The sequence below is a fragment of the Scaptodrosophila lebanonensis genome, unplaced genomic scaffold, assembly GCF_003285725.1.
Source record: "Scaptodrosophila lebanonensis strain 11010-0011.00,11010-0021.00 unplaced genomic scaffold, SlebRS2 tig00001412-arrow-pilon, whole genome shotgun sequence".
Classification (NCBI taxonomy): Eukaryota; Metazoa; Arthropoda; class Insecta; order Diptera; family Drosophilidae; genus Scaptodrosophila; species Scaptodrosophila lebanonensis.
Window position 1 is genome coordinate 1,752,602 of NW_022060739.1, and position 16,757 is coordinate 1,769,358.

The 16,757-nt window shown below is 40.6% G+C and overlaps 3 protein-coding genes across 5 annotated transcripts; 1 reads left to right on the forward strand and 2 right to left on the reverse strand.

Annotated features, from left to right (window-relative positions):
• Nucleotides 1–289: 289 nt before the first annotated feature.
• On the reverse strand, nucleotides 290–3,279 carry LOC115631195 (homocysteine-responsive endoplasmic reticulum-resident ubiquitin-like domain member 2 protein). Its single transcript, XM_030527886.1, has 4 exons — nucleotides 3,037–3,279; nucleotides 2,141–2,664; nucleotides 1,279–1,692; nucleotides 290–1,212 (listed from the first exon to the last, which is right to left on the reverse strand). Exons 1-4 carry the CDS (start codon nucleotides 3,277–3,279, stop codon nucleotides 789–791), a joined length of 1,605 nt encoding a protein of 534 aa, XP_030383746.1. The 3' UTR covers nucleotides 290–788.
• Nucleotides 3,280–4,183: 904 nt separating this feature from the next.
• On the forward strand, nucleotides 4,184–5,673 carry LOC115631095. Of its 2 annotated transcripts, none has more exons than XM_030527746.1 (3): nucleotides 4,184–4,393; nucleotides 4,475–4,619; nucleotides 4,678–5,673. In XM_030527746.1, exons 2-3 carry the CDS (start codon nucleotides 4,475–4,477, stop codon nucleotides 5,481–5,483), a joined length of 951 nt encoding a protein of 316 aa, XP_030383606.1. In that variant the 5' UTR covers nucleotides 4,184–4,393; the 3' UTR covers nucleotides 5,484–5,673. The 2 variants fall into 2 exon arrangements, with proteins under 2 accessions (XP_030383606.1, XP_030383607.1); XM_030527747.1 differs by having other exon boundaries at nucleotides 4,184–4,371.
• Nucleotides 5,674–6,016: 343 nt separating this feature from the next.
• On the reverse strand, nucleotides 6,017–15,531 carry LOC115631094 (dual specificity protein phosphatase CDC14A). Of its 2 annotated transcripts, XM_030527745.1 has the most exons (8): nucleotides 15,322–15,531; nucleotides 13,544–13,683; nucleotides 13,221–13,486; nucleotides 12,450–13,120; nucleotides 11,547–12,320; nucleotides 10,403–10,741; nucleotides 6,985–7,554; nucleotides 6,017–6,891 (listed from the first exon to the last, which is right to left on the reverse strand). In XM_030527745.1, exons 2-8 carry the CDS (start codon nucleotides 13,599–13,601, stop codon nucleotides 6,306–6,308), a joined length of 3,264 nt encoding a protein of 1,087 aa, XP_030383605.1. In that variant the 5' UTR covers nucleotides 13,602–13,683; nucleotides 15,322–15,531; the 3' UTR covers nucleotides 6,017–6,305. The 2 variants fall into 2 exon arrangements, with proteins under 2 accessions (XP_030383605.1, XP_030383604.1); XM_030527744.1 differs by lacking the exon at nucleotides 6,985–7,554 and having other exon boundaries at nucleotides 6,693–6,835; nucleotides 15,322–15,480.
• Between the last annotated feature and the right edge of the window lie 1,226 nt (nucleotides 15,532–16,757).

Sequence of the window (16,757 nt, forward strand, 5' to 3'; positions counted from 1 at the left end):
ATACAGTATAAATAGTAATAGAATCAAACCCTATGTCTGGACTTTATTTATTACTGGCCACTTTTGGGAATATTTAGCCACACATATAGAAGTGAAAGTGTTTCGAGTCGTTGATCGATGGCGGCTGTGGGAATTTTCCATTCATAAAACGCCCGCGCGTTCTCCTGATAAGAATTTTTCAGAAGGGAATCGCTGCTGATAGCCGGCGGCATCTACAATGCAATATGTACATACAAGTATATAGAGGTGCCGAGGCAATATTAAGCTTACACAAATAAATGCGTGTTTATTTACATTCAAATAAGCATAGGTTTTCATTTATTTGTAATTGCAATTCATCCACAATTTGGTCTACCACTAAGCGCAGTAGTAATTATTCACATCAAACAATTAGCGCTCTAAACAAACTTATAACTAAACTATTAAATTGCAGATAGATGCTATGGGACAGGGACAATTGTGGTGTGAGGTGAGGTGGTTTGCTTGGTTTGGATTGGATTGGGTTAGGCCCTTTTGCAATGCTCTAAGAGCATTATGCACATTACACAGACACATATCGTACATATATGTATACATATATAGCAAAAAGTTACGTTTCATAAATATAGTAATTCATATTATCAGCTAAAAACATGGTATATAGTTCAGGTATGCAAAAAAATTAACATTGAATAAAGAGGAAATCGCACTCAGAGCCAGGCACATATGTATGTCGCCTGCAGCTGATATCAGCGCCGCTGCATGCGAGCATCAATTATGGACAGGCATTGGTGACAACTGGGTGCCCTTTACAGCGCCGGCGCCTCAGGCAACAGCGATGTGAAGAACGTAATGACAAAGGTGCGCACAACGGAAATCACAGAATTATTGGCATTTGGTGGCTCAACAACAGCAGCTTCGGCGGCCACAGCTGCCTGTTCGACACCACCTGCATTAACATTGGCGCTGGCCAACGCAGCAGCTTCCGGCGCTTCCTGGGCCTCTGCTGCAGCTGGTACTTGTACCGCTGGCTCAGCATCGGCTGCAGGGACGCCAGGCTGAGCAGCATCTGGTACATCCTGTGGATCGTTATTATCTCGCTCAACGGCATCCATCATACGTTGTATTTGTTGCACAGCCGCAAAGGCGGCAGCCTCGCCAGCGGCATTATTGTTGCGATTAATATTGTTGTTGTTGCGTTCTCGACGACGACGCAGAACGCCGATGTGATAGCTTAAAAAAATAAAAACCATTATTATTACTACCTTGTTTATTACCCATAATGCAAGATGAACTCACAGATAAATAATGCTTGCTATGAGCACTACAACCAAGCACCGCAAGGGCGACGAGTTGAAATACAAAACTGTCACAAATATACCCAGACGTGTAAAGGAAAAGAAGCTATCGAGCCAGTCTCGCATTTCTGGCTCCTCTTGTATATTGGGAAAGTTACCCCCCTGCCTCTGACGACCAATTGCTGCTTGTGGTGGCTCATTGGGCTGAACCGCAGCTGCAGCAGCAGCTGCTGCTACCACCGGCTGGGGCTGCGGCTGTGCAGTGTCACCAGGTACTCGCATATTGTTAAAGTTACCGGGCATGGGCATCACCATTGGCATGTGGTGCGGGAAAGGACGCCCATATGGCAAATTTGGTGGCAAGGCTGTGGCGTCTGTGCTTGTTGGAGCAGCGCCCATTCCCGGAGCTGTCGTGCTGTGGACGAACAACAATGGAGAGCGATTAGTTAAAGTATTTTTAGATGACTGTAAATAGAAATGTTTGTGGATAAGTATTATCACTTTTTGGAATTGGATCAAATCTTAACATTTATTATTGATTATTATTCGATTAAATGTTAATTGTGTTTAAAATAATATACTCATTATCTGGCCGATAAAAGCTTTCGTCATGACAATAAAGCATATTTTGTAAATTAGTATCATCGTTATTCAAGCCAGTTAAGAGCTAATTACGAAAAATTGATTATAATTAATTAGACATACACTTTATGGGGAGATGGAAAATCATGACACATTAAAAGCATTTTAAAATTTATTAGTGTTAATTTAATAAATTACTCTTCAAGTTGGAAATATTAATCCGTTTCAGAATAATTCAAAATATTCTACGAACATTTCAGAGTTCTATATTTGTTACTTACCGCTGCATCCATTCCTGCATGTACTGTGCGTAAACCTGTTGCATCCAGGCATTATAAAGCATTGCATGTTGCTGAAAAGCCATTTGTGGACCCGATGTTACAGCTCCAGCAGCAATCGGATTCGGTATGTATTGGTTGGCCGCTCGCTGATTTTGTTCCATCTCTGCACGTTCCCAGAACTGCAGCCAGGAATGGGGTGCGGCATTATTTGGTTGTTGATGAGACTGTTGCTGCAGTTGCTGATAAGGAAATGGTTGTGCGGCTGCCACATTGCGTTGCCGAAGCTCGTTTGCAGTTTGACGCGGATTGCTGGCATCATTGCGTACTGTGGTCGTTGGGGTGGTATCTTTGATGGGGGCTGCAGTTGCTTTCACTGGTGGTTTTATGATGTTTTTGGTAGCACAGACCAGATGAAAGATGTGGTGCTGCTGATAGACATCTTTATAGCTTCGTATTACCTCTGATAACTTTTGTGCATCGTCCAGCAGTTTGCCGGAATATATTAATTTTTGATCATTGATGTCCTGCAATAGGCATTTGTAAGATATCATATTCATTAAATCTAAATGAGCTACAAGGCCACGTACGTTACGTTCAAAAATACTTGAGTACCACTGACGTGTACCACACAAATAAATACGCGAAGTCAATTAAGACGCAATTTGCAGGCACTTGTCGCTAACTTGAAAGCCTCAAGCTAGATGATGATAAACAATAACAATAGCAAAGCAAGTGCTGGCAAAAAAAAAGCACAAATGATAAGATAACTACTCGAAACGGACATGTTATTAACACAACTGTGTGGGTGGCTTTGTTGTTGTTGTTATGGATCTTTGACGTAATGTGCAAGGTGACAGCATTAAGGACGATGGGTGGGAGTGGGGGTATTTACTTACCGGTTTGCCTGGATATACCAGCGACAGTTGCTTCTTGAGCCGTTGCACTGTCCAGCAGAGATCACTGTCGATGTTCATATCGTCATATTGTTGATTCGATGATTTAATTAACAACGTCACGCTGCTGCTGCTCTCGCCAACATTTATTGTTTTATCGCGCGCCGCATCGCAGCCGGCGGCAGCAGAGGCGGACGTTGCTGACGCCGACGCAGGCGACGGCGTCGAGGCTGCGCTGTCATTCATATTGAACCCTAACCCTGGCCGCCGCTCCGTGAGCACTTTCTAATCGGGTTTGGAGCTGCTCACGCGCCTAAATTGCTTCTAATTACTGGCACGTATGTGTCAATAATTTAATATACGCGCTAACTGCTGATCGACGATCTGTAAAATAGCACTGATGCTAAAGCTGATGTGTTGATGTTGATGTTTTTATACTCCGTCTTGACGCCTTCTTCGGCGTAGTTGTAGTTGTTGTTTTGCCAGTACCAAAATAATTCCAAATGTGTGCACACTTCCTCCCCTCACACGATTTTCTTTGTATTCATCAAAATTTTGACATTCAACGAGTTTAATTTATTCTACCTTGTAAGCTTTCACGAATATATATGTAATGCGAGAAAATTATAACTGTTGTGTGCCTAGTTGTTTTGCGGCTCGTAGTTATTGATTATGAAACAAATTTCAGAGCAAAATAAATACACTAGCGTAATCTTTGCCCGATTGCTGCTGTTGCTCGACCTGTGTATTAGTGCAGCAACACTTGTTTAAGTCAGAGTTGCAGTGGAAGCTGGTGCTGCCAACTCACTGCAACATGACGTGTATCTACCACTTAAATGCAAACAATTCATGTATTTCAATTTAATTGACTATTCCAATTATTTCATGAAATATATTCTTAAATACCCAATAGGCCTTGTACAAGCATTTCGTGCTCAAAACAGAATGTTAATTTTAGTCAACACGAGACCTGAACAAAGACAACACGAACACAAGAACCGTTAAAAACATATTTTGAAACAAACATAAGATACATCGCCTATCGGACGATTACAGTTTTAATGTAGATTGCGTCCTTCATTGATTTTTTGTTGTCAAAACTGAAATTTCCTGAAACTTTAACATTTTCTTAAACGTTTTAGTTTCTTCTTTCTTGCGTGTATGCAGTTTAAAATTGTAAATCGCACTTTTAATAACCGTGATTTGAAAAAGACCATCGTTATCGGTATCGGCCCGCACTCACACCTATTTATCACCGCCTGCTGGCCGGGCATTCCAGACGGCAGCGCTACTACAACTTCATGAATTGGCGGAGACGTCTAAATAATACATTGCAAGGTAAGCGGCTGAACGAGTTTGGGTAAGTCCCGAATTTAAAACCTATGTTTGCACTTACATATTTTCTTACGTCATATGCATACATATGTATGCACTTACATAGATGGAGAACAAATCGTCTGTCTCTGCTCTTCAAGAATATTGCGCCCAAAACAAAATAGCAGCCCCAGTGTACGAATATATTGATGGTGAAGAGGGTGGTTACGTGTGCAAAGTAACGCTTCTTGACATCGAAGCGTATGGCAACGGTAGGTGGCGAACACACACATCAAATTGTTTTGCTTAAAATTACTTGAAAGTCCACAGGTCGATCAAAGCGAGACGCCAAGCATTTAAGCGCTCTAAATGTACTACGTAAAATTAAAAAATTGCCTGGAACTAAGCTCGGCGGAGATGGTGATGGCAACGAATACAGCGGGGAGATACCCGGCATCGATGAGTTGGTCGACGAAATGGGCAATCACAATCGCGACATGCTAAAGGAACTGCGCGACTTCTGTGTCAGTCATGACATGCCATTGCCCACCATTGAAATAGTCCAACAAAGCGGCTCCCCCAATGCACCCCAATTTGTGGCCTGTTGTGCTGTGGCTTCAATCAAACGCTACGGCAAGTCCGACAAGAAGAAGGATGCACGTCAGCGCGCCGCCACCGCTATGTTGTGCGTCATCTCCCAGGATTTGAATGATTTGCGTACACACACCTCCCAGTTAATACCCGTAAACAAGGACCCTGGCAACACTATTGAGGACATTGAATCGGAGCGTCGTCTCAAGTTCAAGACATATCGCGAGCTAACCGACTCGGGCAATACCGAGAACACCAGCACCAAGCTATGCGATCGTCACAATTACTTTAAAAAGTTCTTTCCTAATCTAAAAACAGCCGCTATTGAAGTTATGAACTCGGGCGATTATACGACAAACAAAGATACGGTGCTGGCTATGCTCGAAGCTCTCAAGCTGACCCCACGCATAACCACATTCGACTCCGGCACCCTGGAGCCATTGTTGCTAGTCGAACTGAACTGTGACTATGATTGTGTATTCATGGGCTTGGAAAGTCAAATTTATGGTCAAATACTAGCTTATTTCAATGACATGTTGATTTAGATTTATAAACCATACTTGTACATATATATATAACATTTATTTTAACTATGGGTTACCTAAAACTAAAAATACTTATTTACATTGCGTGTGTGTGTGTAATACGTGTGTAATTGCAAACAATTTGAAATAATGCACATTAATATATTCTCGCATGTATTCTATACTTTGTACGATTCCTAAATATAGTACATTACTAATAAATTATGTAAAGTACATTATGGAGTACAATTTGGAGCACGTGTCCCACTTTTTCTTTTAAGTTTTAGTTCGATAATTTCCGTTTTTTCCTTTTTTTCATTCTGTTAACTTTGTACAATGTTCTAAGGCAATTAAGATAACAAATAATATGTGTGTGTGTGTTTAGAGTTGATAGAAATTTCTGTATTCTATCAAGGAAATAAGTAATACCCATTTGTTTTGGTAAAATATGAAAATATGATGTGATTTGTCGAAGGCCGTAAATCAACTTAGATGTTTTGCACAGTCCGGGAAGATTGAAGAAGGATTTTGTATAACTTGTAACAACTCGTAACTTATTCTAAATATCAAAAGTGAGATTATATATTCAGTCATGTAAAAAAAATGTTCATGATAACAAAAGTGTATGGTGAACAATCCTAAAAAATATTGCAAACAGTTTTGGTTCTTTTGCTAAGGCATTGCCTCGAACGATTAACACAATCCTACTTAGGTCACAAATACAGTTATGTATATGGGTTAGCATTAAATTTTACTGCAGGCCAGAATCGGAGTATAATTTTATTTTTTACAAAAGAGACACCGGCAAACAGGAATTTTCCAGCGACAGGACAGCTCTTTCCATCAATAGCTAATTTTCTTGCGCAGCTTCAGCGTCGTCTGTTGTTGTTGCTCCGCGCGCTCGGCCGGACTGAGCTTGACGGTGCCGCCGCCTGCAGCTCGGGGCAGTTGATAAAGCTGTGAGTGCTGTTGGTGATGCGTATGCGGCTGCGTATGGTAGCATTGTGGATGCGTCGCTGTGGGCGTCGGTATGCCCGAAGTCGATGCTGATGTCGAGGCAGAGGCGGAGGAGCCGGATTCGCTCATAATGCGGCGTGTTAGCTTAAAGCTGCCGCCTCCTCCGATACCACCTGAAACTGAGGATGTCATCGCCGGTGTCGTCGTGTATTTGCCAGCAGCGTTGTTGGTGTTGTTGTTGTTGTTGTTCATGGCGCTTGTCTTGCGCAGCAGCTTTGTATTGTACTCATCGCACTTGTCCTTCTCGATGCGTGTGGAGCTGAGGGAGCGTTTGTTGCGTTTCGCGCCCAAGCCAAAGTTATGCTCAATGATGGCCTGAAGATCGGCGCTGGCACGCCCACTAAGACGGCTTGAGTCTATGGGAGGTGTAGAGGAGGAAGATTGATTATTTAGATTGTTATTGGAGTGGTTGCTGCTATTATGATTATTATTATTATTGTTGTTGTTGTTGTTGGTATGGATGTTGCTATTACTGGGTATCTTTGTGGAAGGCATGGACTGCGACTTGGAAGCCATTGTTGTACTGTTGTTGGAGGTAGTTGGCAACGGATTGGAGTTGTGATCGAGTGTGGCAGACGACGAACGCGTAGCAATGTTGTAGCAAACGGAACCACTACCACCACCTGAAACACCTGCACCAGAACCGGCACCACCAGCACCACCCAGAGACCCCAGATTGCTGCTGCTGCTGCTGCTACAAGCTACGGTGGGTATGGCCGACACATCCCGATAATAACGAGCCGTTGCCACCGTACAGGGTGGCGCCTGCTGCAGTGGCTCGGCCCCAACTCCAGGGCGTTGGTAGCGTATGCGCGATCGTCCACGCAGCGTCATATGATGATGCGAAGTGCGTGCCGCCACACCACGACTCGGTGGTATGGTGGCTGAGGACCCAGCTCCACCGCTAACCACCGGAATTTTGCTCTCGCTAATGGTGGCACTTAACAACGTGCTACCCCCACCACCGTACGGCTTCAGTTGTTTGTTGTCCGCCTGCGGCGTTTGCTGTTGTTGCTGTTGCTGCTGTTGTTGTAGATTGTGGACCTCTGCCTTGCGTAGATGCTTCAACTCCATTCTATCGTAAGCAATGTACAAGGGAGAGGCGCGGCAAGACGGTTGGGTAGCACAGTGAGCAAGAGATAAGAGAGAGAGAGAAACGGAGTAAAGGGGAAAGTGTAAGCTAAAAATATTTGACCTGTGCACCAAACCACACACTCGCGCACACACACACATTTCCATTCCATGTACATAAGTATATAGTTTATCAAAATTCAAGCAAAAGCGACAAAACAAACAAGAACAAAAATAACACAGAATTCTTGGTTGGGATCGTCCGACTAGGGAGAATAGATAATACAATCTATACCCAGTGGGGATAACAAAATAAAAACTGAATTTCCTAACTCAGCTAGATACATATGTATGTGTGTTCATTCTAGGCTTGAATCCGATTTCAGTACAGAATAGTAATCTTCGTGTCTGTAGGCTTCTATAAAAATTGAATTGAATTCCGAAGGAATAGAGTGCGCTAATTTTGTGTAAAATTCATTTCATCAAACAATTTAATTGCCCTAAGACCCTAGACTAAAAACCAGAAGTTGTTGGTGATGCTAGGAAAAAAACATATTCGCAAGCGGAAATATTTAAACATTATTCAGAATTGTATTGTTTGCCTTTAAATTTCGTTTTATTATATGTCGAGTGGCGTAAGGCCAAAAAGATATAAAAACTTCCCAGTAAACCTATTTTTTGTAGCTACTGTATTGTTAAACGTCTTTGATTTAAGCACGGACGTACACATAATTTAAATGTTAAACGCCTTAGTTCTTACGATAAATAGACACAAGGCGATGAAATTTAATTTAACATATGTACAAATCCTAAGTATTAAACTATTTACTTATATATAAGTAATTGTGTAATTGGGAAGCGAGAAGAGCTTACACACGACTGTAATTTCGATCTTGTAAATTTTTAAATAAATTTAAAAAACCCACCTTTCAAACCCAGTTAGGAGCTTCATAATACACTCAACTATCTACTTTGATTAAATGTTAAAACAGCATTAAGCCTGCTTCTCAGAATACAGAATCGTATCTATTTAATATATATATATATATATACCCAAATTTAATTAAGATAATAATGTTTATTTTAACAGACCTGAGTGTATCGAACTGATCAACACTATTTGGGGCCTTAGAAAGCATAAGTTTGCATAACTTCGATAAGCAAGCGGAAGACTTGTGAGTTAAAAATTTATATGTTGGGTAAAATACAAATCATCGATTAACATATTGCTCAAAAGCTTGAAAACTTAGTTTCGATGATAGACCAAAAATTAGGATGTAAACATTTAATGAAATTCCTGAAACTCTTCAGATTTTATAAGCTCACATTCGGACAACTAGGCTAAATCTAGATTTAATAAAAATTCATTTTTAAATATTTCTATAACTACAAACTGAGCTGATATGTAAAGTAAAAGATTAGATTTTAAAAATATTCCCTTCATATGTACATATATAGAATTTGGATGCAGATATATGTATATGCAGCAACAAAAAATAAAAGCAAAACCAGAAACAGAAACAGATATATATATATAACAGCACATGGGAGCATAGGATACATTCGCATAAATAATAATTCAGCAGCGGCATAATATAATTTTGATTTTTATTTTCCACAAAATTTTGGTTTCTATTGCATGCACAATAAACAATTTTAAGACTAATTAATAAAAATGGTTAAGAATGCCAAAAAAATGATTGCATAAATAAAAACTAACAATTAAGAGTTAATTAATAAGTACATACTGTTTTTTTCTTTTAAATATAATTTAAAGATAACAATGAGTTATAGCTAAGTATCAGCACAATTGCAGCCGCCCAGGAGCTCAAAGACAACTAAGATGGGGGATTCCCAACTCCTGGGCTGATGCACAAGACTGACGACAGTTAGTTGAGAAGTGCAGATCAACATACGGGAATACAAACGATATAGTACATACATATATATTTAATTTGTAATCTTTTTACAAGCGTAATTCATAGCGTAGTTAAGTGGGCGGAACAGTTGACGTGTAGCAGGGCAGGGGTATGGGGTTTTGGGGGTAAAAAACACCAAGACAAAATTCTAAGCTCTATAAACGGAAGTACAAAGCCGAACGAGTGAAAAATCAAAAGAGCAGGATGGTTCGTGAGACACGGTGCTTTATACAGAAGCTGCCACTCCATTGTTCGGTATAGAAATATGTAAAATAGTAGAAAATATTGCTAGAACTCTTTGAAATATGCTCTCATTGATGAACGAAAAAATGTGTAGAATGCGGTACTTTGTGTACATAAATAAATTCATAATTAGATATAAAGTACAGAAGTGTGTATAGACTACAACATAAAGTACCAAGTCAACGATCGGTACTCGTAAGCCAAGAGACGAATCGAATCGAATTGAATGGTATGGTGTTCGAGTAGATATATAAAATGGAAAAATATCGTGTACAATTCGAGTTCTTTGTAAAGTGCTTGTAAAAAAGTATTAAGTGCTCCACAAAGTACAGTAACAAACTATTTGGTACAGTATAAAGTACATACTGAATAAAATAATTTGAAATATTTGAGCTCAGCTGAAAATACTGTAATGCATGAGATAGGAGAAAGGAGTTCCTTGTAAAATGTGGTAATTCGTGTGCGGTTCGTTACAGATTTAAGTACTATGTTACAATATAAAGTACCGATTAATATAAAATTCTCTACGAGCAGTGTTAAAGAAACACAGAACGAAACCAAGAAACGTGTCACATAGCCATACAATGTATATAAAGATGTGCTGCTGTTGTTGTTTTTGCAGTTGTTGTTGTTGTTGTTGTTGGGTGTTGGGATTGCAGTTTATTTGATGGGCTGATGAACCACACTTACCTTTTGCTGTAGATGGCAAGACTGCGGGTGCGAGTGCTCAGCACGGTACTGGTCGAGTCAACAGCGGTCGAAGCTCGACCACCTGAGCCCGATCCGGCTAGGATGTTAGTGCTATTGTTGTTGTTGTTAAAGTTATGCAATGCATTGCTTAGATTACTGTTGTTGCTGTTGTTATTATTGTTTAAATTAAGAGTTGCTGCTGCTGCTACCGATGTTGTTGTTGGTGTGCCGGATATGCAATTGGCAACCACATGCGCCACATTGTTGTTGTTGTTATTGTTGCGAAAAGGCTGAGACTGGGAACGAGCGCGGGTGTGCCGCAAATTGGTCTCCTGTTCACTGTTGAAGATTAGAGAGTTTTCAAAAAATTAGATCAAGCTTAAATAATATATAGTTTCAAAAGTGCTCTGTATTGTTTAAACTTTAAAGAGACGTTTGGGTTAAAAGGGTCAGTGTTGAAGATTAAAGAGTTAAAAAAAAATAAAATCAAGCTTTAATATATAGTTTCAAAAGTGCTCTGTATTGTTTAAACTTTAAAGAGACGTTTGGGTTAAAAGGGAGCTAAGCACTCCTCTCCAATCTTAATATATAGACTATGTATTAAGTTGTGTTTGATTCGGCCAAATGCTTGATAAAATCTACACTCTCGATAGCTTTAAAACTGTCGTTCAAATAGAGTATTCAGAGTATATATTGCCGCCTCATCGTGGTAATCATTTATATAACTATCACTTGAGCTGCTGTTACAACTCAAAGGGAATGATCAGTAAAATTTTAGCTTCTCTTACTGGATGGTTGATCCATTGTGATCTGCTTAAGCTTCTTAGTAAATTTGTTTCAAAATTCGACAACCATTTCATGAACTAAGTAGGACTATACATAAGAGTTCTATTTTTAAAAACACGCCAAACATTGTGTACCTCGTTAAGAACTTCTGAAACCACAAACTTTTCTTTGAGCATAATTTAATATCTCAAATTGTGATCCAACAATATCAATTCAGGAGCTCAATGTGAACTGCTTTAGTGCTTGCTGTGTATAACCAATGAAAACACTTTTCTGCAAACAATACATACTGCCTTATCGTAACCCAAGCGATCTAATTAGATATCCAACGACATTTCGACGACCCAGGATCACTTACTTTGTGCTATTGATATTGACGGAGCGTGAATGTTGGCGTCTCAAAGCCTTGATCTGATTCAATTTGTCGCCCTGGGTCTGCGCTGCGTGCTTCTTCTCCAGCGCCGTCTGCGTCATACGGACCGTCGATGCAATAGTGTGGCGTGCCGCCTCAAAAACACTATTGCTCGGTCTACGAAGCTTTTTCTCGGTGCAGCTTGCGTTTTCCGTGGGTATAGGTGTAGAATAGAGGCTGTTCGGCACGCTGTTACTACTGCTGCGACTCCCTGGATTCACCAGACGTCGCAGTGAAGTGGCTATCACTGTCTGCTTATTGGCACCTGATGGCGATTTGCGACGACGTGTGGAAATCGTGTAGCTGGAGGGAGCCGCTGTGCTACTCAGTGGATCGGTGTCATTGTCGCTGTTGGCGTTGCAATTGGCGTCCACAGTTGACTGATACTGCGTCTCATCCTCCTCCGTTTGGCCCTCATCGTCTTCACCATCGGCCAGACGACAACCGGCAGAGGAGTTCACATACTGCTCTGCAGCCCCATCAAGTGTGTCATGCAAATGCATTGTGTCCACACGCTGTGAGATTCCCTTGACTCGCGTCAACAGCAAATCCATGTGATCATTGGCCTTCAGATCGGATTCAGCTTGCGCCTGCGCTAGCAAATCCTCGCTTAGTTTCCCCTTTAGCTCCATGCTGTAGATGCCGTACTTATGCTGCAGTACAGAATGCGAGCTGCGACGTCTCATGCGTTCACCCTCTGCCCAGAGCCAGCTTTGCTTGCTGCAATATATGGAGGATTTAGAATCGATTAGTAGTGGTCGCGATTTTATCATATATGGGGAAAATTAATTATCACTATTTAAAGTACAATCGATACTGATAGTTCACAAAGGAGAATTAGCTACTTACTCCTCCATCCACTGTTGCTGGTGTCCAATAACCGAACCAGGTCGACATAGACGCAACCAGGCAATGGCCTCTAATGCACTAAAGTTATAGTGCTTCATGATATAGGCACCAATCAGACTACCCGTGCGCCCCAGTCCTGCTTTACAATGCACGGCAATGGCGCCCTTCGTTGTCTCACAAATAGATAGAAACTTCTTTAGTATGGCATCGCTAGGCGTGCTGCCATCGATGAAGAACAGGTCCTTGTGGTCAAACCCAGCATTCTCAAATGACGATGCATGATAGACCTTGGCGTTCAAACGTATTACTGTGGTCACATTATTATCCCGAAAGTAAGTGAAGTAGCGTTCGGGCGCATGACAGGGGTAGCCATTGGGCAACGTCTTAGACTTCTGATGCGGCCCGCAAAAGGCAATAAACTTTTGTGGCACTATCCAATTAAAATCGCCATTCTCCACGCGCTCAAAGTATTCGTACTCGTCGGCGTCGAAATCATCGAAATTGTAGAAGCCCGCCAGCAATCCCTTGTGCACAGCATTAAGACAATCCAACAGGGAGATTTTGAAGCTACTAGGACCATAAGAGGCGTCACAGAAACGCGTATAGGGGGGTATATCACCAGAGACGAGAGTGCGGTAGGCCTCTTCGGGGGACTTATTCAAGAAGATTATCTATGGTGGGGGTTAAATAGAAATAAGGGAGTAGAAATTAGGGCACTTTTGTTGTTTTTCTATATATAGAAGCTGCCACGCCCCATTTTGTCACACTTACTGCATACGAACCAATCAGGTAAGCCGCATTCAGCCTTTTGGCCGGATTCATTGAGGTGTAGTGCACGATTTTCTTGTTCGCGTGACACTTGGCACTTAGCTTTGTGTTGAGTCTGGTGCAGTAGCGATAAAGCATGCAGATGTTCAACGGCCCAAAGTCATTGTAAAAGTTCTCATAGACGTACTCATCGTCTATACTGAAATAGTGGGTGTTGGGCGTATTCTTGGGCTTGATGTTCTTCTTGAATACCACAAAATAGAGGCGGTCTGAAAAGAATAGCAGTGCTAGGGGTTAAAATGCTTTATAATTGAATGTACACTTACCTTGTTGCATTTCTGAGGCGCACACCAGCAGATCTGAATTATCATCGTCCAGCATCATGTTTGCTACTGTATTTCCTTTTTATTTTCACTGGCTCTGTGAGTCAGCGCATAAACAAATATGAAAAGAGCAGGTACGGCGTCTGCAAAAGATTATATTGTAAACTTTAGCAATCGGCTGTGGTTCTGATGGGGTATTTCAGTTATCTTATAGCGTAACTTAATCCGCAATTTGAGCAGCTGCTGTCTGTCTAGATTGTTATTTTAGCCCACATGGCTGGCAAAGCTTCCGCTAGCCATAATAAATTATCGTCTAACAATGCGAAGAACGCCCACACGTAAAACTGGGCACTTCCATAATTGGTTAAACTTAACGCTGTATGTTCCGCAAAGGGTGCTTCATGTGGAGAAATGTGCAATGTAATTTGGCCTCTTTAGTAGACAAGGGAAAACAAGACAAGACAAGACAAGACAAGACATGGCAACAAACTCGTCAGTGCCAGGTTTGTTCTACTTTTTTTTTGGCGCCCTATGCATATGTGTATGTATGTATGTACATACGTATGAATGTAGGTGATGGCGTTATTGATATGCACATAAACGTCAGGCTGGCATACTCGTTGGCGCAACTATCCTAATAAACACAAAGCCAGCCGCCTTCTTACCCTAGGTAGGTGCCTGCCTAGCTAGCCGAAAGTTTATGGCCTGTAACACATTGCCCGCGTGTAGAAACGTTCGATTTTATGTAAATTTTTAACCTTTTCCATAGTTACTGACGAGGTGCAGCGCTTGGCATGCCATTAGAGAATTTGGGGCCTGTTCCCAACTACACATATAGTACCTTTTGTGTATGTTTGTATGTATGTACATGTACGATTTAAAGTTTAAATGTCAGATCGGGAATTTTTTATGGCAGCTTTGCATGTTAAGTTTAAGACGACAGGCAACAGCAAAAGCGCTAAAGGTAAGAATAGATTTCAATCTAAGTAACAACCATATGGCTGTGGCGCCTCTGGCATTGGAGCCGCTAACGGAAATAGAATAAGCAACGAGTGGGGAGAGCCTTTGCGTTCGCCTTCTCATCCTTTCATTCACACATGTAGAACAACGGCACTTGCCACATATTTGTTGTTACCATACTCCCACGTGACGATAATAGAAATATATCAAATACGTATACACATACGCACGCTCTTATCGCATTACATGTATGAATATACAGACCACAAACATACATACATACATATGTAACTATTCCTTGTTATGCTCATTGTTATTATGTATGCATGCTTGTGTGTGTTAGGGGGGTTTTGTGTGTAGAAAGTGATCTATAAAAGCTACAAACTAATCAATGGACAGGGTGCAGCAGCACTTTTAAAACAATACGAAACGCCATTTGAAATGCGATGATGGGCAGCAGCGGCACAAACAAACAAGTTTGTCTTAAATAGTGTTGGACAAATGACGTCACCAAAAACAACAATAGTCTGTATGGCGGAATGAATAACAACAAAACGAAGTTTTCAAACAACGGTTACTTCTACAACCTGCGCATGCTCTCATAAAAGCTGTGGTCGCTCTCTTTCACTGGCGACTCTCATTGACACTTGTACGTGTACGTGTAAATGTATATGTGTGTATTATTAAAAGCAACCAACGCATTTTTCTACATCCCAACTAATTGAAACGCCAAATGGTTGTACTGCGTAATCAATTTTTGTACACATTTTTCGTTTTCAAAATTATTTTCGTAGCACTTGGCGTGGTACGGGGATACTCACCTTTATTTGTGTTGTTGTAGTAGAGTGTTAAGACTAAAACGCACACACACCATGAACAACAACAATATTTGAAACAACTTGACTGCAAAATTTAATCACTCTGCATAACACTACAACAATTTTGATTGTTTTACGGATTTTTTTAAAGTTAATTACTAACAAATTTGGTTAACAAAAAGTTACACTTAAATTTTGTATATTTCTGCTAAGTTAACAACATTCTCAATGTGAGCTTTTTATACGTGTAGTAGTTCACTTTCATTTCATATTTTTTGTTATTTTCAAAAAATCCAGAACGAACGCCCGTATTATGCGCAACCCAGCGAAGTGCTCTGAAAGAGCTCCAAAAGACAACTGAGGAGCTGTGTTGGCGCTGTTAACCGTTGCATTTTGAACTCTCTTTCGCCGCGCGTACGCTTCAACAGTGTGTGTGTGTGAATGTGTGTCGGTATGCGCTCCAACTACCATGCCGCGCGCTTTTAAGCACACTAATACTAATGCGCTCACACAATTTTACGCTATGCCCCCTTATCACTTCATTCTCTTGGCAGTGTGTACACACTTAACGGCAAATTGAAATATATCAAAAGGCATTGCCAGTCATGAGTTAATCATTCGACTTTTTGTCTGTGCAAAAGGCGTTATAATCAAATTTGTATTTTAAATATGAAAAGTCCTCAGGTTTCGCACCACGCCTCAATCATCATTGCAGAAGCATGATATCAAAGTCAAAAGATGTCATAAAATTGAATAATTGTCCAAATGAATTGTTGATGCACTACTAATGTTGCTTTATTTAATTTTTACCTGAGTTTACTGGGAATGCACGGAACACAACACTTGCTAATGAATTAAGAAACTATACTTGTCACTCTTTATAAAAATATTAACACTTGTAATAAAATGTACTAGCAACTTCTTTAATGATTGCATATTATTATTACTTGTGTATGTATTTTAAATTATAAAGTTTTTTAGCTTACTTTATAACTCAAATCACGTAATAATTTTAGAGTCGATGGTAAAATTCTAAAACATTTACCCCAATAATAATATCTGAATCGCATAAGCTTGCAAGATGTTAGTCGTAATGAACTTTACAAAAGTTATGTTGTTATTCCAATGAAACTTTACATTTCAATTACTACTAATGTATTACTAATTCATTAGCTTACGTATACTTGAATGCTCACATTTCTGTGTATTTCTTTGCTAGTTATGCAGACTGCAGGGCAGCATTCCTAATTTTTTGTTTTAATTTATTCGTACACATCTTCCTGAGTTCTTGGCTAAAAGGCGACCAAAACATCAGCAGCCATTGCATGAGTTTTCTTGCTCTCCCGTTCACTCTCTCTCTCTCTTCGATTTGTGCTCTTGGCTTTTGTTTTCTTCTTCTCCTTCGCGAAGTTGTGCGCCGATCGAGCAGCAGCTACTTC